This window comes from Hippoglossus stenolepis, chromosome 5 (assembly GCF_022539355.2).
Source record: "Hippoglossus stenolepis isolate QCI-W04-F060 chromosome 5, HSTE1.2, whole genome shotgun sequence".
NCBI lineage: Eukaryota > Metazoa > Chordata > Actinopteri > Pleuronectiformes > Pleuronectidae > Hippoglossus > Hippoglossus stenolepis.
The window spans coordinates 8829964-8856751 of NC_061487.1; the positions used below are offsets into that span (position 1 = coordinate 8829964).

The following is a 26788-nucleotide window of genomic DNA, read 5'->3' on the forward strand; positions in this document are numbered from 1 at the left end:
ATAGACATCTCCCTGTGACCTCCCCCCAGGTACACATATGCCAATGAGTTGAATATTTCCATCTATAAGTGACCTTCACATGTTACATGCAAATATAGTTAGTCAGAAGCAAGAAGAAATAAAAACTCTTTCAACTCAATCATCTCATGGCCCCCATGTTGGGAACCACCATGTAAGTGACCTTTTCTGTTCCTTGTGGTTTATTGCTTGTGATGTTGAGAAAATTGATTGGCTTGATAAAAGCTCATACCGCTCTGTCACTGTGAATTCCGTTTGGCTAAACTTTCTGTGAAATGCTCCAAATCCAACAAGACCTGGGGAGCCAATGTGTTTTCATTGGATTAAATCATTTGAATTATGCCTGGAGTGGAAATTTACAAGAACTTCACGATCCATTTTGATAACAGGGAAAGTGTGTCTAGCGGTTGAATGCAATGACCAAACATTCCCTGGCTGCATCTGGTGTTTTTCCACGGCTGATTGGAAACAGTTTCTTGCAAATGTGAATACCAGAGGCTTGTGAGATGAGCCCCTGCTCTCATTAGGCTGAGCGATTTCCACTTCACACAGGACAGTGATGCAAGATGATAGTAAGAGTGTCAGCGCACGGTGTAAGATGTCCTATATAAGTGAGTAGAAATGCTCCACAGGGAACAGCTCAACCGGTAAACATTCACATTTCCATTTATTAAGAGTTCACGCTTCTCAACTTTTCTCATCACGTTATCAGGGTTGTGGAGTGAAAATCCCTCGAGTGACTTAACAAAATCAAATAATCGCAACAAATATTCATGAGGTAATCAAATGACTACATGGTTTGAGCTTTTCAAACCACCACCTCCCTGTACACATTCTTTTTATATCAGATTTCATGTCTGGACTTTGACCTGCAGTGAGTGAAGCTGTCATTCCGTCGGCTTTGTGGCTGTGTCACCAGCCTTTCCCCAGGTGCAGCAGAGTTGTCCTTGCAGCAGGGTCAAATCGGCGCTCTGCTTAGTAGGGCACTGGAGTAGTCCACCTCTCTGGGGAGACACATCTCTGTTTAGCTGCATAGAGGTGACCTTTCACCTGCAGGCTTCGTGTGCTGATCAGGAGGCTTGAGGCTTGAGGCGCTGCTGTGAGTAACCTGATGTCGACGACAGCACAGTGTCTGTGTCTGCTAGCTCTCTTTTCTATTTGTATGTCTGGCTTCTCATCCCATTAGGGCTTTATATACCCTCTCTCCTGTGCTTTCTCTCAGTCACTAAGCTTTGTCCAGATGGGCTGTGTTTATATCACAGTGAATTTAAAGATGGACGACACGTCTCCATCTGCCCATACTTTACAAAAATTAAGACAAAACATCCCTGATATGGGTGCTATCAGCTCGTACTAGTTATGTCATTTGGAAACTGCACAGTGTGATCATGGAGTGGAGCTGCTGTATCAAGGTCCCGCCCCTACGTGTGCTCGACCAATTGCGTGTAAGTCTCAGCTGGCAATCAATCCTTCGAAGTAGCTAACTAACTAATAAAAAACAAACTTAAAGCAAGTGATAACAACACCCTCAAATGAAACAAACCATCCCTTCAAACTATTCAAACATATTTGGCATCTTTAATTATTCTTTTAGTTTGACACATGTCCCATCCACTAACATGAAGGAGGCAGGGTTTATGACCTACACTGCAGCTATCCACCAGGGGATGATCATGTAAAAATGCATTCAGTAATGTGACTTTGACTGGAAAAAACAAGCAAACTTTAGATGTTGCCTCGGGCTTTGAGACATTTTCACCAATGCATCTCCTATAATGTGTTGTCAGATCTTTTACATTGTTATCTTAATATTTATTATTATTTATTGGAGAAAACACGTTCCTCTCATTACATTACATTACATTTCATTTAGCTGACGCTTTTATCCAAAGTGCATTCAACCATGAGGGTACAAACCCAGAACAACAAGAATAGAGAAAGTACAATTTCTTCAAAAAAGCAAAACTACAAAGTGCTATAAGTAAGTGCCATGATAAGTGCTACTAAATTGTAGTTGGGTATTGAAAATGATACAGTTTTGTTACTGGGACAGAACATTTCAAATGATACCTCAACCTTAGTGAGAGTAGAGTTTGAAAAGTGTTCCCATCGGCATCTTCCTGTTTGAAATATGATGTCACCTGCTCCTGCACCTTCTTTGTTCAAAGAAATGCAGATAAGATGTCAACATCCTTTCTAGCCTAAGTTTACAATACCAGAGTGCTCTACAGATTTTGTACTGTGATTACACATCCACGCTTGTGATTACAATGTTAATTGCCCTGGTAAAGGTGAGAGCCCTGGCAACATGTCAACATTGGCTCTGTACACTGTAAACACTTTGGGATGGGAGGTGGGTGGAGACGGAAGAAACCTCAGGACTAGGAGAGATCCCTCTTCAAGCACAGACCAACATTCGATAAATGACGTGTAAAGGATACTCTCTTTCTCTCTGTCTCTCTCTTTATCTCTCTTTATGCTCTCTCTCTATTCTCAGCAGTGTGTATCCTGCCAGATTAGCATGAGGCGGGAAAAGGAATGCGGCTCCCCTGTCTTCTTCCTCTCTCTCTCGCGCTCTCTCTCATCGCCACCTTCCGTCTTTCTCTCTCGCTTTCTCTTTCTCTTTCTCTCTCTCTCTCTCTCTCTGTGAGTATGCTCAGTCATTCCGCTCCGTGCACTGCTGTGGTGTCGTGAGGCTGGAGAGCCGGTGGGGAGCCTGTGGTTGGAGAAAATAAGCGCGTGTGCCGGCACCGGCTTTCCTCAGAGACAAACTAGATGGAGCGGAGGGACGCAGGGACTGTGGATTTTTAACCTGCTCACGTCAAGGAGAGATGGATTAGTGTTGCTTGTGAACTTTGGAGAGAATTCACTGCACGTGTAGAAGACATAAACGGCTCGTATTTGTCATCAGGGATTGCTGGAGTTAAGGCGGTCTCTGAAATCTGCTGCTTATCTTGGAACATGCTCTGAGGTTGAAAAACCGAGAGCCAAATCATAGAAATGTACGGTCTAGACATGTATTACGCATTATTTAATACAGCTCAGCAAGGTTGACCTCAAAGACAGCTGTTCTAACTGATCACACCTGGGATGTGCGGGAAAATGACTGGCTCGGAGCAAGATTAAAGGAGTAACCTGTGATGTCAGACTTCACCTGGGGCAGTCGTCTGAGACTCTGCTGAGTAGTTATTGTGTTGTCGAGGGGGCGGGAGGGTGACGGCAGGAGCGGACTACATTTCCAGGTGTGTAAACCACACCAGACTTTACTCACCTGACCTCATCCCCTCTCTGTTTTTGGCTCAGCTCATTTTCTCACCTCATCGTCTGAGTAATACCTGCTCTCGACTCTGGTTTTCACCCCCATGGAGCCACTCAAGAGACGAGAGAAGAGACTCTGATTAATGTTACACTCCCGGCAGCCTCAGCCTGATGCCACGGCACTAGAAATAGAAAGCAGAAAGAAGCAACGGCGACACTTGTGAACTGTTACCACCGTAGAACAAGAGACGGCACCATGTGGAACCAGTCTGGATACTGCAATCACATACCACACGCTGGATATCCCTTCTACCATGCGCCCTGCAGGTAAGCCATCATTACATGGACCCAAACTCTACTGGCTACTTTCATGTGCCGTTACATGGCTCTGTGACATGTTCAAGTCACTTGCTTCATGCTTTGAGGTCTCAATTTCATTAGTCTTTGATATCTCTACCATGCCTGGTAATGGAAGTGATTCCGATCACTGGGGTCTTTTTTTTTCTTTCGGTAAATTTGTTGTCACCATGAGGGACAGTTGTTTATCCAATGAGTCCGGTTTAATGCATTCCTTCTTCAGTGTGTCAAGTAAAGGGGTTTAAGTGTTTTCAGCACAGGTTGTGACCAAACTGGTTTTCTCTGGAATGTTGTTTTAACAGAACCAGGAAACTGGTTTTGTTCGTGCAGCAGACTAGTCAGTGGTTGACAGGTTTGTTGGTCAGTGTGACAAACGTGAAAGACAATGGTGCATTTCTTCAGACAGGGAGCTGTTATCATGTTACTTAAGAACTCGCCCAGAGTAAATACATCATGTTTATTGGCCGCATTGTGTTTGAACTAATGACTATAACCTAATTTTCTCTTGTTTTTAAAAACACTGGATTACATAAGATTTTACTGTTTCTGGACCTCTTCCATTTCATCCCTAGCCCCCCCCCCCGGAGCTGTAATGACATCATTACATTTATCACTAGGTTTTAGATGTGACCCAGTCTCAAATGAACACCATCAATCCTCATTCCCGGAGGGATCGAGCAGACCCCTACCTATGCGTCTTTCTCTGCCACATACTGTAATAGTCCCTAACCTCTGAATGCTGTAGAAGCGCGGCCCTCAGAGTACTGATTCACCATTACTAGTTGTTTATGAAACCTCCATGTGGTTAAGCATAATGAGGAGATATTTAAAAAAGTGCATATCATGATACCTGTGGGCAAGTGCACATGCGTTCTAAAAGCTCTGTGGTATTCTCTCTCCTCTTCTCTTCATGTTGTGCACACAGTTAATGTGGATTTGCTGGTCTTGGTTCGCCAGCAACAGGAGCAGTAGGGGTGGTCGGCACCAGGGGAGCAGAGGGATTTAGCTGATGAGTGAGTCATACCTCAGACCACTGGGCAGGTCAATGACCTGTCAGATCAGCCAGCTAATAGCAGATAGAGTGTGTGTGGCAGAGAATACATAGGAATTCAGGAAATCGCCCTGAGCTCTGAAGCAAACAAAGCATCGCTATTCACTCCCACTCTAGTCTCTTACGTTGAAGTAATGTGACTCATGCTATGAGTGTTCCACCTGTAGCCCAATCTCCTTGTGGATTTAAGTCAAATTTGACATTGTTCTGCATAAATTTAAAGAAAGACTTGCTTAAGATTCATGAGAAAAAAAACTGGATGGCTGCAAGAGATGAAGTGAGTTTTATTTTTCTTCTTTTTTCCAGTGTTTTTTTTGGTCAACAAATCGTTGTCCTCCTTGTTGCTTTGGGTCATTTATTCTTCATCCTCTTTATTGGATGAACAGTCCTCTGACTGACTGCTGTTTAAAATATGACAGTTCACACCTACATCTCACTGACAAAAGAAGATAAGTTATTTTTTTAAACTCTAAACCGTAAACGTATTTTAAAGTGTTATGGGAACATTCTTTTGGAAATGGGGACGGGAACAGCAAGTAGATCTTTATTTATCCTCGGGGGGAGAGATAAGGCTTCAATATTCCATTTGTTATTTCAATAAAGTTTCATTCATGAGCACCACTCTAAGCTGTCAGACCACTGCACATGCACAAATTTAACAGTTTTGTTTATTGATAAAGCCAAAAATGTATGTAATACATTGCATGAGAGAGATAAAAGCATTGTTCTATGGACTCAGTGAGAGTTCAGTGATCCCCTGCTGAGACTGCTCTGGTTAATGATTCCCTCACCTGTCAACAGGCACGTTATTGACACCACCTCCATTCATCTGCTTAATCCAGTGTGTTTACATTCAAATGACAAGTTGTTCATTCGCTGTTTGAGGGAGTCCTTATAGCCAGACTCCACTGTTTGGTCCGCTAATCCAGCATAAGCCTGCAGCGTCTGTCAACTGCAGAGGCTTGAGGTGAGTGTGAAAGCCTAATGAGGGCCTGCATGTGTTTGCGTCAGAGTATTGATCTTATTTGTGTGTGGTGTTTTTGGAGTGGGCGTATATACGTGTTTGACTTATTGATGAAAGACGCAGATAGAGTGGAAATATTAGGTTAAGGAATGAGTTGATAAAGTGAATATTTATATAGCATTATAAAGATCATATATCGCACAAAACACAGCATATAGAGTATTTATTATACTGTGTTTTGTTGTGTTTAAAAAGAGTATTTAGTAAAAACACATGACGTGATGAGGAGTGACATGTCAAAGGTCATGAACCAGATGTGAACTCACAACACAGCATGTGAAGAGTCACCCAGACACCCTAGAAGAGTGTACCTGTGTGCATTTAACCTTATTGAGAGGATTTTACTCGGTATACACTGTGTGTTTGTGTGTGTGTTTTGTGCGCGTGCTGGGCTGTCAGCCTCACAACGGTTAAAGGATGTAATGGATTTAGGCTTGTGGCCCAGCAGGGGGTGAATGAAAGCCTTTGCTTCTTTCCTTCATACTCCCATGCACTGCAGACACACACACACACACACACACACACACACACACACACACACACACACACACACACACACACACACACACACACACACACACACACACACACACACACACACACACACACACTTACATACATAAACACATAAATAAATTCATAATACAACTTCGTAATTGACTCTGGTTTACCTTAAGAGCCACGCTTAACCTCTCTTAAATATTTAAAATGGAAAAGTGAGAGTGTGATCACCTGCCAATCGCTAAACAATGACTGAATAATGTGGGAGACAAATTTAAGTTGGCAAGAAGAAAATCTACTACTTTGGTTCTGCTATCACTGTCTTCTGTAGTTTAGGTCATGGAATAAATTTGCATAAAAGAATCACTCGCTAGCAGAAATAACTCTGAGGAGAGTGTGACAAATAATAACTGTGTATGTAGGGTCAACAGAGATACATGAGGTTGTTAGGTGAGTGAGCAAGAGACCTCTGTGTACGTCCAGAGGTGGAAAAACAAATGTCCCCGAAAGTTCAGAAAATATCTAGTGAAATTAAAATAGATTTTTCACATTTCACTCTCTTTACATTTTTCCTCTGGGAATATTGCTCTTTGTTACAGGCCACTACACTGGTACAGTAGGAGATTTTGTTGGTTTTCTTGAGACTACTGTCCTTAATAAGAACCACTGAATTAGTTATGTGCATGGTGTAAACGTTGGCACTGTGGCATTAGATAATGTGCTAACTTCACACTTTCAATAGCATAAACAGAAAATAAGACAATCAAGGGTTGGAGCATAGCTTGTTTTGGGACAAAGACAAGGGAAATGAGATAAAACTAATCTTAGATGTTAAATTAACTAAAATCTCATGATGTGTTTGCCTCAAAGTTGATTTACCATACTGGTAAACGCATACACACACTTGAATGCCTCTTGTAATTTTTCCACAACATTAAAACTGAAACATATCACAGGGAATATGCAAAGAGCACAGTACCAGAATATGACCATGGATCTTATCTTGGGAGTCTCTAGGAGAATGTGTCATTCAGTCTCTTGCTGTCATCTCCTCCTCCTGAGTGTTCTGCTGCAGCTGGAGGTTTGATGCAACTGACACTTGGACAAAATGAATTCCCTACAAGTCACTGACAGGGAGGGTGCCCTTATGTCACAAAGTGTCAGGCTGTCACAGCTGCAGACTTGGGGGGAAGAGAGAGAGCTGTCATGGCTGTGGTTTCTTTGACATTGCAGCCCGTCTTTGGCAGTGGTGATGCAGTAAAAGGACGGTTGGATGACTAATGATGGAAGTCAGTAATCCTGATTTCTTATTGAACAGGAAAGGGAAAGACAAAGCAGCTGCAGAACAAAACATATGATCTTATTTATTGCACAGACAAGACGGATGTGGTTTTGTTTTGTAATATATCAAATTGTTTGATCCTTACAGGATTCATGTCAGGAGGATATGACCATTTTGTTTTTAGGGACAAAAGACCTACTTGTGCACGAAAAACTATGATAAAATGAGCCATTTATTCAGTAAATATTCACTGTCTGTTCCGCCTTCTCAAATGTAATGATTTACTCCTTTCTTATCCGTCTTTTGTTATTATAAATTTAAAAAAGAAATTGGTTTTAAACTGTTAATGAGTCCCAAATTGGTCTCTGGGAATGAGTAATGGGCATCTGCACACTTTTCTTTCAGTCTAAAAACTGAATTAAACTTATAAAATAGTTGTAGCTTTTAATGTGTTATCATTTTACAAAAGATTTGTTGTCCAGAGTCATATTTCTAAGCTTATTTAGATTAATATTAAAAAAATATGTATCTATATACACTGAGAATTGTATCAGTATCTTGTTATTGATGCCAACCACATCACTGTGACCTGCTATGCAAAGTACTTAAACAGGATCAGAAGATTGTGATTAGTATGCTATCAGACTGTGACATGACCTGATTTGTATAGTTACATAATGTTGATCATTTCACCGCTTGTCTGGTGAAACTAAGGATGTTCAGCATTTAGGAACTGACTGAAACATTTAATATTATCTTACCAAGAAAGGCATACATTGTTATCCAAGAAAAGCTGAATTCAGGGCAACCGGACTTGGTTCTACTTGAAGACATTTCACTTCTCATCCAAGAGCTCAGTTCTGACTGAGTGGGGCAGAGTCTAAGGCATTCAACCTCTGTGGGGTCATTGTAAAGGTCGTTGATGCCACTTGGTTCGTTGGTGCGTCAGGTTGTTGAAACAAAAGCGGTTACTACTGTTGTCGTCTCCTGAAGTCAAATGTAAACTGAGATTTTTGAGCCACAAAGTCACTAAGTGTAAATTGTCAATAAATATCTTGGGAAGAGATGACTAAGCAGCATTATAGGTGGAGGACAAGTGGTGTCATTGAACTCCTCTTCTGTTGACGTATTGTTTCTCTACTTTGACGTTGATGGCCTTCTTCACCTTCACCTTCCCTATATATTATTATTTGTCCTTTTAGGATCCTTTTTCCTTCACGTGTAAGGAAACTGCTGACTCTTGCCATGTGTTTGTATAATGCTTGTTTAGTTTCACTGATATAGGTCTGTGCATTTCACACTGCATTGGACTGAAAACTAAAACCCATTACAACAGCCTGAGGCACTAATGAACCATCAAAGGAGACATCAGTGGCCTTGACTATGACCCCACAGAGGTTAGGCAAGGCAAGTTTATTCATATAGAACATTTCAGACACAACGGCAATTCAAAGTGCTTTACATAAACATACAAGACGCATTAAAACAGAACATTTATAAAAGAGATGGGAACAAAACAAACAAACAGAGACAAACAGTTGAAATACTGTCAATTTAAAATATAAGACGAGCTGGTGTAGAACAGTGTAACATCTGGAAAAGCAATGGCAAACAGAAACGTTTTAAACCTCGATTTAGCATCGCGGGTCCGCTGATATCTTCCGACGAGGTGCATTCGGGGACCGTCGGAAATGCTAACGTTTCTAGTCAAATATGAATGTCAGGGATTGCGGACACTTTGAGTAGATAATGAGTGAATTTTCATTTCTGGGTGAACTAACCCTTTAATGTAGATTGATATATTCCTTTTACTTCAATGGAAGGAACAACCTCTTGCACTAATTTTATTTTGGAGAGATATGGGACTGTAAAAGGCAGATTAGCAGTTCAGACTGGGCTATTTTTTGTTGTGGAATAATGCCTTGCAGTCCATACTTTGTTTGTTTGTATTTAAGAAAAGATTATTAAGTCAGTTTTTAAAAATTTTATTTTTGATAAATTCATTATTATATTAATCGAGTAATAAAAAATAATCGTTAGATGAATGGAAAAATGATCGTTAGATTAATCGATAAAAAAAGAATCGATAGGTGCAGCCCTAAAAGAAAAACGTATTAGTATGAATATAGCCTAAATTCGTGGGACTCCCGACCAGCCAATCAGAACTGAAGAAGACAAGAGAACAACATCCTCAAGTATCAACAAATAAGACAAGTTTTTTTGGATAACCATGATCTGCTGGACTGAGAATCTTCACAGTTACCAAGTTATCAAGACAGTTACGTAGCACATAGTTTTTTGTATAAAAAGCTTGCATCTATAAAAATCATTATTTCAGCTACAGCCTTGTTTGTTTGAGTTGAAATTCCATGCATTTTTCATACCGGTCAAAGAGTCACAGACAGAAGAACATGCACTCAGAATTCTAATTAAAACCTCAATGACATTGCTCACATTGTTCTAATGTCAACATATTTCCCTGTGCTCATTAGCTAGAGTAACTCAATTTACCTACTGTATATTCTGCTTGGTCAGGACAGTAAATTAGCATGATGTCCATCCTCATTTCACATTCTTAGTTGATGCTGTCCAGATGTCATCTTTCTCTTAGTGCTCGACTTGTCCTTGTTTCAACTCGGACCAATTCATGAGTAGTGGGAGGAAATGAAAACAAGCAAAGTTGCTTTCATTGCAAAGCAGGGACATGGAGGGTTCGCTGAAGTGTTTGGTGGCTAAACCCAGAAAGCTGCTGTTAGTTTGTGTAATCTGTTTTCCTTCACATTTCATCAGATGTAGTGTGTGTGCTGTGGCAGGAGTGACAGTACCGAGGTTAGAAAACAGCCATTCACATGAACAGTTTGGATTTATAGTGAGATGAGGAGATATCTCTACCGTCCCTTCAAACTGCAGCTAAAATCTTGCAGGATACGGGCTCATTAGAGTCAAATCTAACAGTGCAGATGGAAGCACTGTGGCCTAGAGCCCCTCTCTGAGGTTGCTGACTTCAAAGACTTGACATCTGTTGATTTTGGCTGAATCGGAGAGAAGCAGAGATGCTGAGCACTTGTTGGGGAAGTGTTGGCTATTGTATGGGCCTTGGCTTCGTAAGGTAGGAGAGCTCCAGAGTCAACACTGATATCGGTACATCAGGGTTAATTGTGTCAGTGAAGACATGTGTACGGGTTGTGTGAGAAGTGTACCATGTAACAGTGGTCTTGTTGCTTTTAAACTGTTTTATTGAATTATTTAACAGTAATAGGTGGACAACATTGGCTACATTTACATGGACACCAGTAATTCGTCTATTGAATTCATTCAGAATAAGACATTATCTCCATTAGGTGTTTCCATGAGTTTGTAATATAATATACCTTACCGTTTACAGAGTCAGATTATATATGAAAAGAAAAGACAGCAGTAACAATAGATGTAGAGAGACTATGAGCTAAGTGAGCCATGTGTATAATGAAAAGATATATGCGTTTTATTGCCCCAGCACATACTGCGGATATAGTGATCAGTATTTCTGAATTTCTATTAGTCTTTCTCTATGTTCAATGCGTTCATCCATGTGTCCGTCCTTGTGTCTGTCTCTCCACCTCCATCAGTCTGTATAATCATTTTATTTCAGGAGCAGAACTCAAATGGTTAATTTCTCACAAACCTTTACATATATAGATATATATATATATCTATATATGTTCAAAGAGATTTGTGTAACTCTGTTCTCGTGACTTTAGAATAATGATGGCTTTGACTGTTTTGAAGTTTCTTTTCCTCATTTGTGTGATGGATTGACACTTGGTTTATTACAATTTATTTGTTGACAGTATGTAGCGCAGAGGTGTGTAATTCAGATATCTGATTCTGGATGCACATTTATTCTGTTTTGTCAAATTCTTCTTTTAACACAAATATAAAGGTGAGATCACAGGAACCTTTTTCTACTTACTTTATATACACTAGAATTAACATTTTGGTGATTATGTGTTGACACTCGGGGAATTAAATTAGACTAAATTTTGTTGTTTTTCCTGTTGTGATTAACTTATTGGAGTGACTCGTATTGACCACACACTGATGATGTAGATGGTCCAGTCAATGTAAAGTAGCAGTTTTGTGATGTGGGCTGGGGAGGGAACAGTCCCATGCTTTCATGCCCGAGCTGGATGTGTGGGATGTAGATATCAGCCTGCTCCTCATTCTCTATCTGTTTTTCTCTGTCTGAAACCCTTTGAGTTTGCCAATCTGTCAAATCTCACATTACGCCCCAGCCGGCTCAGTCCTTGTGGGCATCACAGCTCTAATCCCTGTCTAATCTGAGATAGCTTTATGTGTAATCAAAGAATCCACTGTAACAACTTTTGTTTAAATGTTTTGATGTTTATATAACATGGCTTTTCATCCTACTTTGTAAAGTCCAGGAAATATTGGATATATTACCAAAGATTTGGAAGGCAGTCGTCTAAGTGATCGTACTGTATGGATTTATGTTTGCTATATAAATATACAGACACGAAACCTCAATTTAAAAACTGTACAGCGGTTCATACAGCAGCGTTTATGTCTGTGACATGTTGTTGATGGAGATTGACTCAGTGGGTGGGGATCACTGAAATAAACCCACCCACTGGCTCATCTGATCATGTTTCTTCATGTGAATGGTAATTTGAAAGTCAGTACTTCCCATAGCTGTCCACTGTTCAGCTTTTAAACAGCACCAACTGAAGTGCTGGTCGGTGAGTATTTTTGGCAAAACACCACCATTGCAAACGCTGTCAAGGGAGAACTTTGGTAAATAGAAATACTTGCTCTCCCTCAGTGTTGAAAATTGCCCTTGGGTTGTGTTAAGTCTTGTTAGCATAAAAAATAGAATTAAAGGGAAAATACGAGCTTGGTTCTGTTCAACCAGAAAAATATGGCAGCCAACAAACCTCTCTGTATCTCATTTGACCTTGCTGGTCAATATTTACTTTCCTTTTAGCTAAGTGGAGGAATCATGAGAAAAATATCTTGCTCTTAAGCTAAATGTTCCATCACATCTTGGTAACTTTGTCTGTCTGATGCTTGGTGCTCGGCAGGTTTTTGACAGTGGGTTTAGCGAAGCTTTGGTGCTGGACACTGGTGTCTACAGGGGTTGATGTCGGCTGCTCAGAAATCAACCACACACCACAAACCAAGAAACCCTGTAGGGCTTGAGTTTAGTATTACTCTGTTTTTGGCACCATAAAGTTGCCAAAAACGTAAGAGATGTGAAAGTTGCTTTCACACATTGATGCCGTTGTCAATGTGCTGTATACAAAAACACGTGATCTCCACAGTGGCAGCTGTGTTGGTTATGTTTGAAAGGTGAACTCCAGAAAAGGTCAGAACCCAATTGTGGGGACATTTTTCCGGAGTTCATCTCTGAAAATGGTTTCTGTGAGACTTCCAGGTTTCAGAGCGATTTAATTCAATGTTAATTAAAAATTGATTAATCAAATTGTTTTGATTAATCTGGCAGCAGAGACCTCTTTGGCGCATTTGCCTTGCAAAACCATGGTCATATTAGCACGTTTATTTGTGACTTTGTTTTTGTGAAGCCTGTTTCAGTATGTTTAGCACGTCTGTTGCAGAGAAAAACTGTTTAGTACTAATGGGAAAACCCAAACACATTTCCATTGCATATATTTCACTTCACACATTGGCAACTCCAAACAAGAAGGAACTTGTCTTGCTACAGTCTCAGTGGACTCTGCGAGGGAAGCGTGGGCTGGAGTTTTTCCTCAGTGTCAGTCGCTATAGACCAGATTCCTCTCTCCGCCTCCGAATGAGGCGTAAAGTGCCATCGCATGCCACAGAGGTCCATATCTTTAATATTTCAGATGCACTTGCGCCTTAAATTAGATTCAAGCCATTTAATTCAGTATAATAAAACAGGAGCACAAGTGCAACTTGAGATTCGAATAATTTAGAAATGGATATTTTAGTGCCTCAATTTCTCTGCTGTGCGTAGTCAAATGACACGTTTGCCTCCAAGTTTATACATTTTCTGCAGATCTGTATACCTCCTTGGGGAGGAAGTGTTCACGTCTTTGAAGCAAAGTTTTGTGAAAGTGATGAATTTTGCTGTTGTGGCCAGCTGTGCAGGTCTAGCGCTGATAAATGTATGACTTTCTCAGTTACATCTACTTTGAGTCATGATTTTATCTTCAGGGTTTATTTGGGGTTTAATACTGTCTCGTTGATCTTGATGACTATAGTGCAATCCACTGCCGCCGTTAGTTTATAAACCATCTCGTCAGTAAAACTTACTTGAGCCTAGTACCTTTTGACATTTTTGCTTATAAATCAATTGGCCACAATGTGGAGCTCTCAATGAAACTACTGTCTCGGATGTTTGCATTTTCACATACAGTACAGCCGCTCTGGAAGATTTCAGGAAAATGTTCAGTGCATCTCTGAAAGCAGCTTCAGTCACTAATGTAGCGGTGGGGTTCCCCTCAAGCTTCACACAAGTGATCATTGCAAGCTGAATTCAAGAGTCAGGCAGGGCATCACCAACATTTAATCAGCCCAGATCCACCCAATCATCTACGTGCAGGTTCTGATTCTAATTTCTCTTGAACATTTTGGGATTTAGTATCGTCATTCAGTACAAGTTTAACTTCATGCTGTGGGGACGGCCGAGATTAGAGCCAAGACACCGGGTATTAACTGAATCCTCTTTATTCACATGAGGTGAGTTGGAGTTAAGTTTGTTCTTATGTTCAGGGACTGAGGTGAAGCTCCGATTTTTATGTATATTTGGTTAGTTCATGTTCTGGGATGGGGTGTGACTACTTTTAATCACACAGGTTAGCACGACATACCTAAATTAAGTTTGGGATTTAGTTGTTTGTTTTTGTCTTATTAAATGTCGCCAGGTCCCACAGACTCAGATCGGAGTGAAATTTGCTGTTAGAGGCATTTCTCAACTGAATCGATAATACGCACGTCAGGTGGCATCGAGTGGGAAATGTCTTTGTTTGTGTGGGTGTTTCTCCCCCAGTTTGTCCAGGCATCTTAAGTTATGCATTTTAATATTTAACCCTTTTCTTTCACAGCCATTTCTCTAATAATTTAAGTCTGTCTGTCTCAAGTAGCTGCAAATAACTGCCCCCCCCTATCTTGACAACTTAGACCTGGTGCCTTACGCACATCATTTTCTAAACAGTTTGCTTCATCAGCCCACCATTTCGTCATGTGCCTGTCTGAGGCCACACACCTTGGGTTTGATGTTAGGTAAGGTTACAGTGTTTCATCGTCAAACCACGTTTTTATCTACACTTAGCTTGAAATAATTATCCTGGACCACATCAACTTGTAACACTATACAATACAATACAAGGCAAGGCAAGGCACATTTCAACAAGGCAATTCAAAGTGCTTTACATAAAGTATAAAATACATCATGACAATTTCTAAAAGCAACATAAGATAATACAAAAAGAAGCATTTAAGAATATATGAAAAACAAAAAAGTTAATATAAATAAATGAAATAATAACCATGCCAGGCTCACTTGTCTTCCAATGGGTGAAAATAGAAAAAATGAGCTCAGCTTGAAAGAATTTAGTTTTTGTGCACTATTTTAGAAAAATAGCATTTTTCATGTATTTCCTGTATCTACTTTATTTCATGCATTGGTTATTTAATCGGTTATCCATATTTTACTATTAATCACTTTCATATCTTTTTTCTTCTTCTTTCTTTCTTTAGCTGGGTTCGATTTTAGTCCGATCGACACATGACACATTAGGACACACACGTGCACACATACATTCTTGTAATTCTATCTTATTGAAGACACTCATTGGCATATTGCATTCAGCCCCTTACCCTAACCTTAACCATCACAACTGAATGCCTAACCCTAACTAAAACCTTAACCCTCAAACAAGCCTTTGAAAAAGGGAGGACCAGCCAAAATGTCCTCACTTTCCAAAAATTTCCTCAGTCTGTAAGGTCTATGCTCAAAATGGTCCTCACAAATAGATAAGAACACACACACACAAACACCTTGTCTTCTCTAGGAGACGGGGCCTGTCAGGACAGTCTGAAGTGTTTTGAATGCGACTTCAGTGCAGACTTGTCTTCCATTAGCATACCAGGCTGTCAGTCGATGTCGACTCCCTTGCTGCCCAAAAGAAAAGCTGCTCTCTTGTCATTCATACACAGACACACACACTTTCAGAAGAGCTGTTTCCTGCAGACAAACACTGGTTCTGGTGCAAAAGTCAACTATTAAAGCCCACTGCTGTATGTTAACATTTATCACAACGGACAACACTGGGGGCTGATTAAAAGTCATCTCTAAGCCGCCACTCTTGTCCGATGTTGCCATAGCAACAAAATGTCCCAAAGCAGTCTCTTGAGGCCTTAAGGGGGAGAGAGTTTCCGTCTGCCTGTCGCATCACCAGTAGCAACAGAGGTGGACACCACTCCCTCTGCTGTTTGTGATTGGTTGGGATGGATGTCTCTATTATACCACTATACACCACCATTCACTGCTCGCCATCGGTCGCCCCACCCTCTCAAAATGCAGCCACAATCATGATGGAACGGCTCATCAGGGCTGAAGAATCTCAATCCTGCTACTTGATGGAGCTGCAATTATCTGTCAGGGCTGCTAAATAACCCGCTCGACTGTCTGGGGAGGAGGTGGCGTGACAGCTGTTGGAATGGGACATCAGTTGGGACAGCATAAGAAAAAATTTTAAGAAGGAAGGGATGGCAATGAATATGAAATGAGTAGGAGATGTTTGTCCAAAATACTGTGTTTTATACCTACAGTTTATATATGTATGTGCATATATATATACATATTCATTAATGGTAAATCGTCTTGATGACTACTCAAAGCATATTAACCCAGTCACACTCATATTCATATGTAGTAGTAGAAACCTTTTATTTAGTCATGAAAACATTATTCATACATAGGTACCCCATTTTCAAGGCTTAATGTATTGCTTTTCCACATATGACCGTAACACTATTGTTTGTCAGACCAATGAGAATATGGTTGGATGAGAGCATATCCACCAACCAACCAATCAGTCACTCAAGCAATCAAACAGGAGAATCTAACCGCAGCAATAATTCAGTTGAGCTCAGGCCACGGCAATGAGAAAGGGGAAAAAAGACCTCAAAGTAAAATAAAGACAAAAAGAGAAAAAAGAATGGTAGAGACCATAAGTGTAAAGTGATGTTTTTGATAGAGACAGGAGGCTTGGGAGAACAAGAAATGTCATGGCTGTGATGCCAAGCCAGTTGGACACACTATACAAAATTCAACACATGCACTCTAGAGGGGCACAAAGGTTGATTTTCTTGGAATTAATCAAAATATGATCACCTCAAAGAGAAGGCCAAAAACAATGACATAAGAGATTTAATACTTTAGGGATTTCACAATATGAAATTTTCGGGCCAAAATATATTGGGAAATATCATGGTTTCAGCGTTTTCACAATTATCGATACTATAGAAGGAAAAAAAGACAAACACAAGCAATATATAGGTAATAATATAGCTAATGAACAAAAATATGTATTATTATCATCAACTGTATCCAGTTTTTATAGTGTAATGTTTGGCTATTAAAAAACAATTCCTGTAAGCTATTTCATTTAGTTGCCTTATTGTGGAAGGTTGGTCATCGAATTTGTTTCTTTTATTGTGAAGGGACACCAATGGAAGTTGTTCTGTTTTGGGAGCAAAGTGTTGACTCGTGAAAAAATAAACGGGCATACTGTCCTGGTTCAAGCTCACATTCTTCATGTCCTTAATATACGTATTACTTCTCAGCATAGGTGAATTAAACTCTCGGCTACAATTATAATGGTTATAAATCATTTTAATTTGCCTTCATTTGCTATTTCCGACGAGAGACACAAGGTAAAAAAGGCTTAGGAAATGGCATCAGCTGGAATCAAATGAAGTCTGTCACAGATCTGTGACTGCTAGGCCACAAAAAAATCCCTTCAAGACCGGTTAATGCCTAACTCTTTTCAAAATACAAGTCTCGTTTGGATTATCATGTGTGGGATTTTATCCAGTTATCAGCCATTTTCTCTACAGTTATATTTTTTGTTGTCGTCGGCATGTTTGTATTCAGCTACACCAGTTCAGCTCTGTTTACTATGAGCCCTCATGTTTATGTGAACAGATGGATTTTCCCATGTCCACACACCGTCAGCACAGAGGATAAGAGATGGTGGAATTAGATACCGTGGACCAACAGCAGAGCAAGAACTACCTGACGCTGTCCTCTCACAGATTGATGTGTGAACTCTGTCCTGAACAAGCTGCTTGTCAAAGTAAAGCACTCCAGAGTGATCAAAGTGAAGCAGCTCTTCAGTTTTAATGAGGGTAATATTTTATTATTTTACTATTGAAGGTGACACGGTGGTATAGTGGTTTTCCCCTGCGCCTCACAGAAAGGAGGTTGGGCTGGGGTCTTTCTGTGTGGAGTTCACATGCTCTACCTGTGTCCGTATGGCTTTTTTCCGGGTATCCAGCGTCATCCCACAGACATACAGGCTGGGGTCAGGTTAAGTGGAGACTCTGAATTGACTGTAGGTGTGAATATGAGTGAGAATGTTAGTTTGTCTTTGCATGTTGGTCCTGTGTTACGCTGGTGGCCTGTCCAGGGTGTACCCCTTCTCTTGCCTAATGTCAGCTGGGATTGTCTCCATCTCCCCCGTGACCCTCAGATGATAAGCACTATAGATAATGGATGGATTGATGGATTGATTGATTATTTCTTTTTTAGTGGTCTGGCTCTCCGGATGGCAAAGCTAGTCTGTTAAAACTTGAAGATACTAATTATGACATCAGAGTGTTAGCATGGTAACCGAGAGCATGTTGCTACCTGGCTCAAAGTGCCAGTCAGCCAAAGCATGGTCTTAATCTATGGATGGTAAACACACAGAAGTTAGCTTGTTTGTCTTCAGCAATCATCCTCAAGTTTTAGTTCAATTAAATTTTATTGCTAGCATTAAACTGCCTGAGTGCCCCTCAGCAAACCCCGGAATCCCAGCGCGCTGTAGCAGAGGTCTTCTATAGGTGTCCGAACAAAATGAGAATTCTGCCAGCAGGGATCAATAAAGTATCACATTATGTTATTAACCCTGAGTACTGTAGGCAGAAATTCAGCCGCTTTGAGGTGCGGAACAACCGCTTGAGTCACAGATACGGCACCACTGACACATTTTCCTCCACTTTATCTCTTCATGTTGACCTGCGCCCACGTAGCGCCGGCACAGCTGAAGAGCAGCCAGTAGATGGGATGGCTTGTTACTATGCTGATTATGTTAACTTGGCCCTTATGTCCTACACTCTTGTTACTTTACAGTCCCAACAATGGTTGTATTGTCTGAGAGAATGTTTGACTAATGCAGAAGTAAAATCTTTAAAACACTTGTATTGCAACATAAATAACCTAAATAGCCTCCCAAAACCCTTCCTCTGTCAGGCAGCTTCTCAATGTATTCACAATGGATCTTAATTGCTGTGAATGCACAAACTGCAGAGTGCCGCCTAATTTTTAGTCAGTGCAGGCACTTTCGTAATGAGCCTAAGCATTGTTCACTCTTCTACATGCTCCCCCCCAAATCACAGGGCTCCATTCCACTGCCATTCCTGTTTATGCAAATGCATAATATTTTCATTATCTCTGCAAAGAGGCATTTAATAGGCACTCTGTTCCTCAGCCCAGTGAAGAGCGGCTATAATTGGAGTCAGTCAGGCACAGAGGCAGGAGTCCAAAACGTCACATCCGATTTGAATGTGGACGAGCGTCGAACACGCAGTGATCCGATTTCCAGGAAATGATCCTGTGAGGGGTCTGAATAATTAGAATGGGTTTATTCTCAAAGTACAGTGAATGTTGAAGTATGAGCCCTTGAGACTGTTCACATGAGCTTAAACAGCTGGACTCAAAGTGCCAAAGTCAAATCACTGAGACACAGGATGAATTTAACACGAGTAATTAACTACAGGACGTAAATGTGCTATACAAAATAACTTGCCGAGGGGATGCTGGCTGATAACAAGGAAAGCTATCAAACCGAGGGGAACAGGAGAAGTCTTGAGCCTGAGGTTAAGATCAGCGTGTTATCACAGAGAGTCCAAGGAGGAGTGTGGCTGAGGAGCTGGCTGAGAGGAACAGGCAGCTGCAGACGATGATCCTGGCAAACAGAGAAGCAGTGGTTATGATAAAGACAGGCAGGCACAAAACAAGTCTTAAGTACCACAAGGTAAATGAATGTTCTAGCAGAGTAGTAGTTAGCGGCCGGTCCTTAAATACTGCTGTCAGGTGAGTGAGTTAAATGAAGGATATGAATCAGGTGTGTATGAGAAGCGCTCAAACATTTTACTGAAGTAAAAGTACAAATATACAAACAAAAGTGTCCTCAAGTTAAAGTACCACATTCACTTTTCTACTTGAGAAACTTGCTCAGTACTTGCTGAGTGTATTGTCTTCCCTAACTACTTGTACATAATTTTGGTTGAGTGTCGGCAGTTGCCTCTAAATCAATTTCTGGAGTTACTTCATCAGAGATGCTGCTGCTGAAGGAGGCAGGAAATAATGTTGCTCGCCCTAAATGGATCAGTAAACCAATTCCCCTCTTGTTGATAACTTTTTTAAATGATAAAAAAAAACAATGCGAACATGTAAAGCAATAGTTAATATACTGCCTGGAGGTCACGCCCATAGCACACACAGGAATAGAGTACCAAGCCGTGACAAGGCAAAACACACAAAAAGGCGCAACCATCTTAGAGTCCACAACCCTGACAGTGACTGTGGAGCAAGCCTGCTCACAGTTAAACGGCAGATGTAGTAACAGAAGTATATACGGTATCATTCTAGTCATTAAACCTTTTTTTTTTGTCATGCATAATGACTTAATTTCTAAAAAGCCATTCGAGATGGAGTGATGAGTCATATTTCAGAAGGCGGGTCGTATCTTGACATGAAGATGCTCAATGAAAAGTCCTTGGAATCACACAGGTTATTACCCACAATCAGCCTGAGAGGAACATCAGTATCTGCACCAAATTTCATTGTAAATTTCATTGCAAATTTCAAGTTGGCAAGACGTTTCCTTCAAAACCACATGCATGAGTTGAACTATTACTTAAGCCACACCATGGCTGTGTGGTGAAAAAAGTAATTAATTTCACTCAAATTTCTGCAGGGACACACACAAGGGCCCTTATCCACAGCAGAGCACAACTATTCAACATAAAATCATTGATTGATTAAACACAGGGTTTTGCATATAAGCAAGACTGAATTTGAGACTTAAAAGTCATGCCTTGCTGTTATGTGAAAATTAATATGTGCAACTTTGTAGCCGGAAAACAAAACAGCCCAGAGCTGCAGTGAATGAACCAAATGAAAGCCAGTGCAGCCTTGACGCGCGGATATTTTAGATTTTAGACACATTTTTCCGCTCCAGCTGTCTGCAACCATGTGGTGCTAATGAAACTGGCTGGTTAACATGACTTATTCCAACTGATTAACACCGTTTGCTCCAAGCTTGTTCATACATTGCAGGTTGAAAGTTTTTTTTTTAATAATCAGTGTTGATCATTTTACAAATCCGTTTTGGGAGCATGCTGGAAGGCAAATTGAAACATATTTTTGGCATTTGTCAGAACATTCAAGCTGTAATTGAATATTATTTGAATATCTGCCAACTTGTCTTTCATCTTGTCCAAAGGCAAGCCATTAAAGGGTACTTGATGATGTAACTCATGCTTTGTAAGGGTTTATTTGCAAAATATTAAATATGTATTAGATTGCCCAAGAAATAACATTTCAACACATGCAGTGTTATTGTAGCAACACATAAACAAGTCTGTTCACATAGTGCCAGGACTCATTTTGTCACCATGATGCATTGGAGGTGTATTAGTGGTGTTGCTGGAAGGCCTTCTGGACTTCTCTTCAGCAGCACTGTGGAGTCTTTACCTTTTTGTGGGCTGTCAGCACAGGAAAAACGATGCACTGGTGAAGTGTTTATGTTGTGAGACAAGTGCTACAACCACGATACAGGGGTGAGAGATGTTCACTGGAGGCTGAGTGTTTTCCTGCCACTTTTACTTTGCCTGAGGGATAATGTTTCAGTATTAACGTTTAAACCACAGATTTCTGTATTATGTACGCCCTGGTTTAACTTTGTTATGGCAGAATAATAACGGTAATTATGAGGAATGAACAGGCAGTGTTTGCTGGTGGCTGTTGGGGAGTTATGGCATTCAGCTGGGAAAGCTTTGGAGGCCTGATGATTTATTTAAATCACGTTTCATAAGATAAGACACGATAAGATCTTCCTCAACCTTACTTGTTAAGTATATAACAATACATCTACAAGATAATTAACTTTAATGAAACAGATGCCTGTGATATAATTGCCTTTGTTAAATGTGATTGAAATATTGAACATTTAACACTTTTAACATATTAAATCATAAACATTTGATTAGCGACAGTTTACGTTTGCTTACTAACTGGCAGTTGTAAAGACGGGGGTAAGTTAAAGGTAGGTCTGGGGTTAGTTGTTTCTGAAATATTTTTTATCGTATTTGTTGAAATCCTCCTCATGCCCTGAAAACCATCAATTAATAAAGATGACAGCATAACTGGAGTCTTGGGCTGGAGAGACAATCACTGCTGAAGCAGAGAGACGATAGACAGAAGTTAGTGAGGAAGTCAGTGAGAACTTGTCTTCTACCAGTTGTCAGTCAGTGCACGTTCATGTGTTTTTGGGGTGTAGTAGACGAGGGGTCCAAGGAGAGAGGGTGGGATGTATTAGTTGCATATTTTTAAGTGTAGTCTGCCCTTGTTAGTTTTTCCAGGATTACCAACCCTAACTTTAAACAACATCAAGGTTGTGTCAGTTACCTAAGACATGTTTGTGGTCATTTTGAGTTCATTTAAAATGAAAACGGAGCATTAACATGTTTTTGTTTGATATTGTGTACAGATCTCATTAGTCAGTACTTATTCCTATTCCACTTATGGTCCCGCCCATTGTTATTCCTCTTATAGTTAGTAAGATGAATTCCAATGGGTGGTATTATCATTTTAAATATTAAATGTAACTCAAAATTGAAAAAAGTGTCATGAAAAAGCCTCAGATTTACGCTCCTAATATGTTGTGTTGAAACTGTTGATTCTGCTTTCCTTTTCAATATGTCATAATCCAATAGTATGTTACCTATTTGTAGATGGTACCCTACGTCAGGGCCCTGGCAGCGGTCTCTCAATGCCAGGGATGTCAGCAATGCTCGTGTCTGCTGCAGTTATTACTGGCACCGTGTTGTTCTCAGGCTGCCAGCAGTGCGGAGCCACTGCCCTGGCTGTGTCAGTTCCACCTCACCCCCTCTGTGCCGCTGGAGAATCTCCTTATTTTACTGGGTCACAATGAAACCAATGATAGGAGGAAGGGGGTGGGCTGCTGTGGCAACATAAAAGCGCTGTGATATAATGAGAAAAATGATGCTTAGCGCATCTGCTGCCGAGGGCCTTGAGGTCATACACTGGTGTTGTAGCAGCGGCACTTTACCAATACTTCCTGTCTCAAGAATAAATAATGGGTGCGACAAAGCTTAGGTGGATGGGCGCCAAGCCAGGGGTTCTGTCAGTGATGAGCAAAAGAGCAAACTGCATTAGCTGCAGATGCATCTCCAGGTAGCCATCATTGTTATGGAATACTGAAATCCTATTTGAGGCACTATTGCTTTTTCCAATAACCTACATTGGCATAACCCTCATTTAAAAAGTTTTATGTAACTTAAAAGCTTAGCTGTCTCCACTTAGAGGTTATAATCACGGATACACAGTCACGGCACAAAATTCTAGCATTGGGTAATAACCATCATTACATTGATTTGCATACAACCAGGCCCACTGGTAACATTCAGCTCATTCTGTCACACTGTCAGACACAGTATATGTGGTTTTAGCACTTAACCTGACAAAACCACTGTAGACTGTTATAAACCTTGATTTAATCAAACAAGGGAGGAATTCTGAAGGAGTGACGTGGAGAGCATGAGATGAGGGTGGAGTGTGAGAAAACCAAATGACCGGCTGTTTGTATTTGTGATGTGTGGGTGGGGTGGTAGACGTGGTATTTGATGGCTGTGAAACCTGAACGAGTGATGGTGGAACTGAACCAAATGTGTCACTGCCTAATGTTCACTGGGCCAAGGAAGGAACTGACTGGCAGCAGCAGCCTGCCAGGAATTCAGCAGTGTGACTGAGTGTGTGTGTGTGTGTGTGTGTGTGTGTGTGCGTGTGCGTGCATGCAGTCTGTGAACGTGTGTGCATTTGTAGTGGTCAGATTGTATTCCATCTCTTTACCCCCTGGCCAGTTATAGGACCAAGCCAGCCTATTATACACACACACACACACACAAACACACACAGAGTACAGTGTATGTAGCACTTGCCCACATTCACATGCATGGAGAGGAACAGAAGTAATGAAGCCACAGCAGTGACCATGTGGACACAGGTAAATATCAACAAATGAAACAGGGAAAGGGTCTGTGCTTTTCTGTTTCCAGCTTTTCATTCTTCTGAGGAAGCTTCCTGCTTCTTTTTATAGCAGCACTGAGCTGCTGGCCCGGCTGCACTGTCTCTCGAGCCAGTGTCTCTCAGATGTTGTGCTCCATAGTAGTAGCTCTGCTAATGTGAGCTCTCATATCAGTGAGAGCTTCAAGAGAAAATTCAAGAGTAACCAACATGTTAACTTCTTTTATAGATGTAAAAAAAAATATATACGCATAAAAAATGCATGAAACTGGAGAAATATGAGTCTAATTTTTAAAGCTTTCCTTCTTTCGTCATTTACAGGTTCATAATTTTATTTGGGGGTCTACTTGAATATATTAAAATACATAATTTATCCTATATCATACACTGCTGCAGCCATGCTCCCCCCCCCTCCCTGTTTTTGCCTTTGGCACGGCTCCCAAAAACTCCAGTCTGCTTTTATTAGTCAACTGCTTAGTGTGTGACATGCCCCTTCCCGAGAGGCTTCCTGATCAGCTGTAAACGCCCGCTGTAGCCACAGTAACAATGGCTTTGGTTTTGCTGTACCAATCCTAAGCCAAACTAGCCTGTCGGTCACACAGACATTATATGAAAAACAATCCAGGAAGGCAAACGAGACATTTCAGGCTCTTCAGAAGTAGAGATTACTGTGGGAGAGAAGAATGCAAACTTTGGCCTCTGCAACATAAACAGCTATGACACTATAACAAAACTCAATATGGACACTTTAACTTAAATAACTAGATTTTGTCTGAGAGGTGTTTTGCTTGAGCAATCTAAAATTTTTAACCGAATTGTAAATGTCTTCGACTATTAATTGTTAACTAGTTTACATGGGCCAGTGCACTACTGCTTATACAACTTTCTAGTATCTGTAGATATTGACCTAGAAGTCAGTGACCTTTTTCTTTGTTTTTTTTGTTAAAAGTTTTATTTTGCAGTGAATAAGCCTGCATACAAATATTAATATCATTACAGTTACTTCTTGGCCTAAGTACATAGTACATCTTTTAGTCAGTTAAATATCAATAGTAATGAATGTTGTTCAAAATGACTTATATATGTGTTTATATAATGAGGTTTAAGAGTGACTTAAACAAGTAAAACTAGTGTCAGATTGTGTAGATGTAACCAGCAAATGTTTGGTAGTGTAACTTGATATATGACTTAAATGGTATTTAAGTATCAAATTTCTATTGATTCAGTGTTTTTGTTAATAAGTCGATTTTTTAAATTGAAGTTTTCGGAACTTAGATATTTTAGGAATCTTGTTCTTTTTAAGTAATGTTTCTGGCTTAACGTTAATGCATTTGTTGAAGGCCGGAGGCTGATTACATCATCAACGAGCTCTTTCTCATTTGAGTGGCTGACAAAAAATAATGGGAGCTTCTTTGCCAGTGGCCCACTCTGCAGGCTGCCCAAAATCAACACTGATAATGTTTTAATCTACTTCTGTGCTGAGGCCAAATCAGGAACCAATTTGTAGCTGTGGCCTTGTGCAACTCAATTAGGTGATGTTTATTTAAACATTAGGCCGCGAACTAGTGTCATCTAATTTTTTGCTGTGTGTGTGTGTGCGCGCGCGCACGCGCACATTGCTGTGTGTGTTTCACGTTGGTGCAAGGAGGGGTGATGGTCTGTGAGCTCTCCCATAGATTTTCAATTACGTTCTTTTACACAGAGCAAATAGTGTATGCTCTCTGAGCACATCAGAGACGGTCCAGTGTGAAGAGAGACAAAATGTGGAGTTCGATACAGTGATTGTACCGTTAGTCAGGAAGAGATGAGTAATGGGGCTTTAGTATGTTTTGTTTTTTTCAGCTTTGGTTTGAGCCACATCTTCCATGTTCTTGGTTATGAAAAGTAACTTAACTTTTGCCTTTGAAGATTGCAAATGAGATATCACAGCTGTGATGTTTGTTCATCCAGAATAAAATACGTATTATACTAGGTCTCTCTCTCTCTCTCTCTCTCTCTCTCTCTCTCTCTCTCTCTCTCTCTCTCTCTCTCTCTCTCCCTCTCCCCCTCTCCCTCTCTCTCTCCCTCTCCCTCATACACACAGGCGAGCACATACAGTACATTGTTAAACATGTGCAGTGTGCTCTGAATGGTAATGACCTTGCTGTGTGCCCCCCCCATACTGCACTGGCAGCCCTCCTACCCACCCTCCCTCGCTGAACTTCAAACACATTTCACGTGGAAAAGCCCTTTAAATAGATGTGACCTTTGACTGAGAGAACACCCACTCACCAAATCATTTAGAATCACTCTGTCTGCTACACATCTGTTAAAACACAGGCAATGTGAGCAGCATCAAATCATACAAAGACAAATTCCTGCTATTTATTGGCGGTGAGAGTCAAAGCCGTCAGTCACAGTCAGATGAGGGTGTGGTTTGCCGGTGATGGTGATATTGGTGATATCACTATCGTCAATATAAGGAAATGGGTATTATTTTAACTATTTTAACTTTCAGGCTTGGCAAAGTTATTAGATGATACATGGACACAAACTAAGAGGACACACATCTGAGATGAGGCTGGCAGCTTCAATCAGCCTCACCATGTCTCACATAATGTATTCAGCTGGATTTATTTATTGCAAGAACTTAACTTGCTTTTGAACTTGAAGTTACAATAGCTCAGTCTAATGAGTGCTTATCAGTATCAAGTGTTTTCACCGGCTTTCATGTTGTAT

The 26788-nt window shown here is 40.6% G+C and overlaps 1 protein-coding gene across 10 annotated transcripts in view; it reads left to right on the plus strand.

Moving 5' to 3' along the window:
• plekha7a (pleckstrin homology domain containing, family A member 7a) overlaps window positions 1–26788 on the plus strand; it is a 125384-nt gene that overhangs the window by 27460 nt on the left and 71136 nt on the right. The window contains exon 1 of one of the 10 annotated variants that reach the window (XM_035156319.2): window positions 2664–3603. The exons of 8 other annotated variants lie outside the window; for them this stretch is intronic. In XM_035156319.2, coding sequence (XP_035012210.2) covers window positions 3533–3603 — 71 coding nt within the window. In that variant the 5' untranslated portion in view covers window positions 2664–3532. Of the gene's footprint in view, window positions 1–2663; window positions 3604–23990; window positions 24051–26788 lie in introns of those variants that run through there. One more of the 10 variants, XM_035156321.2, reaches the window with a different exon arrangement.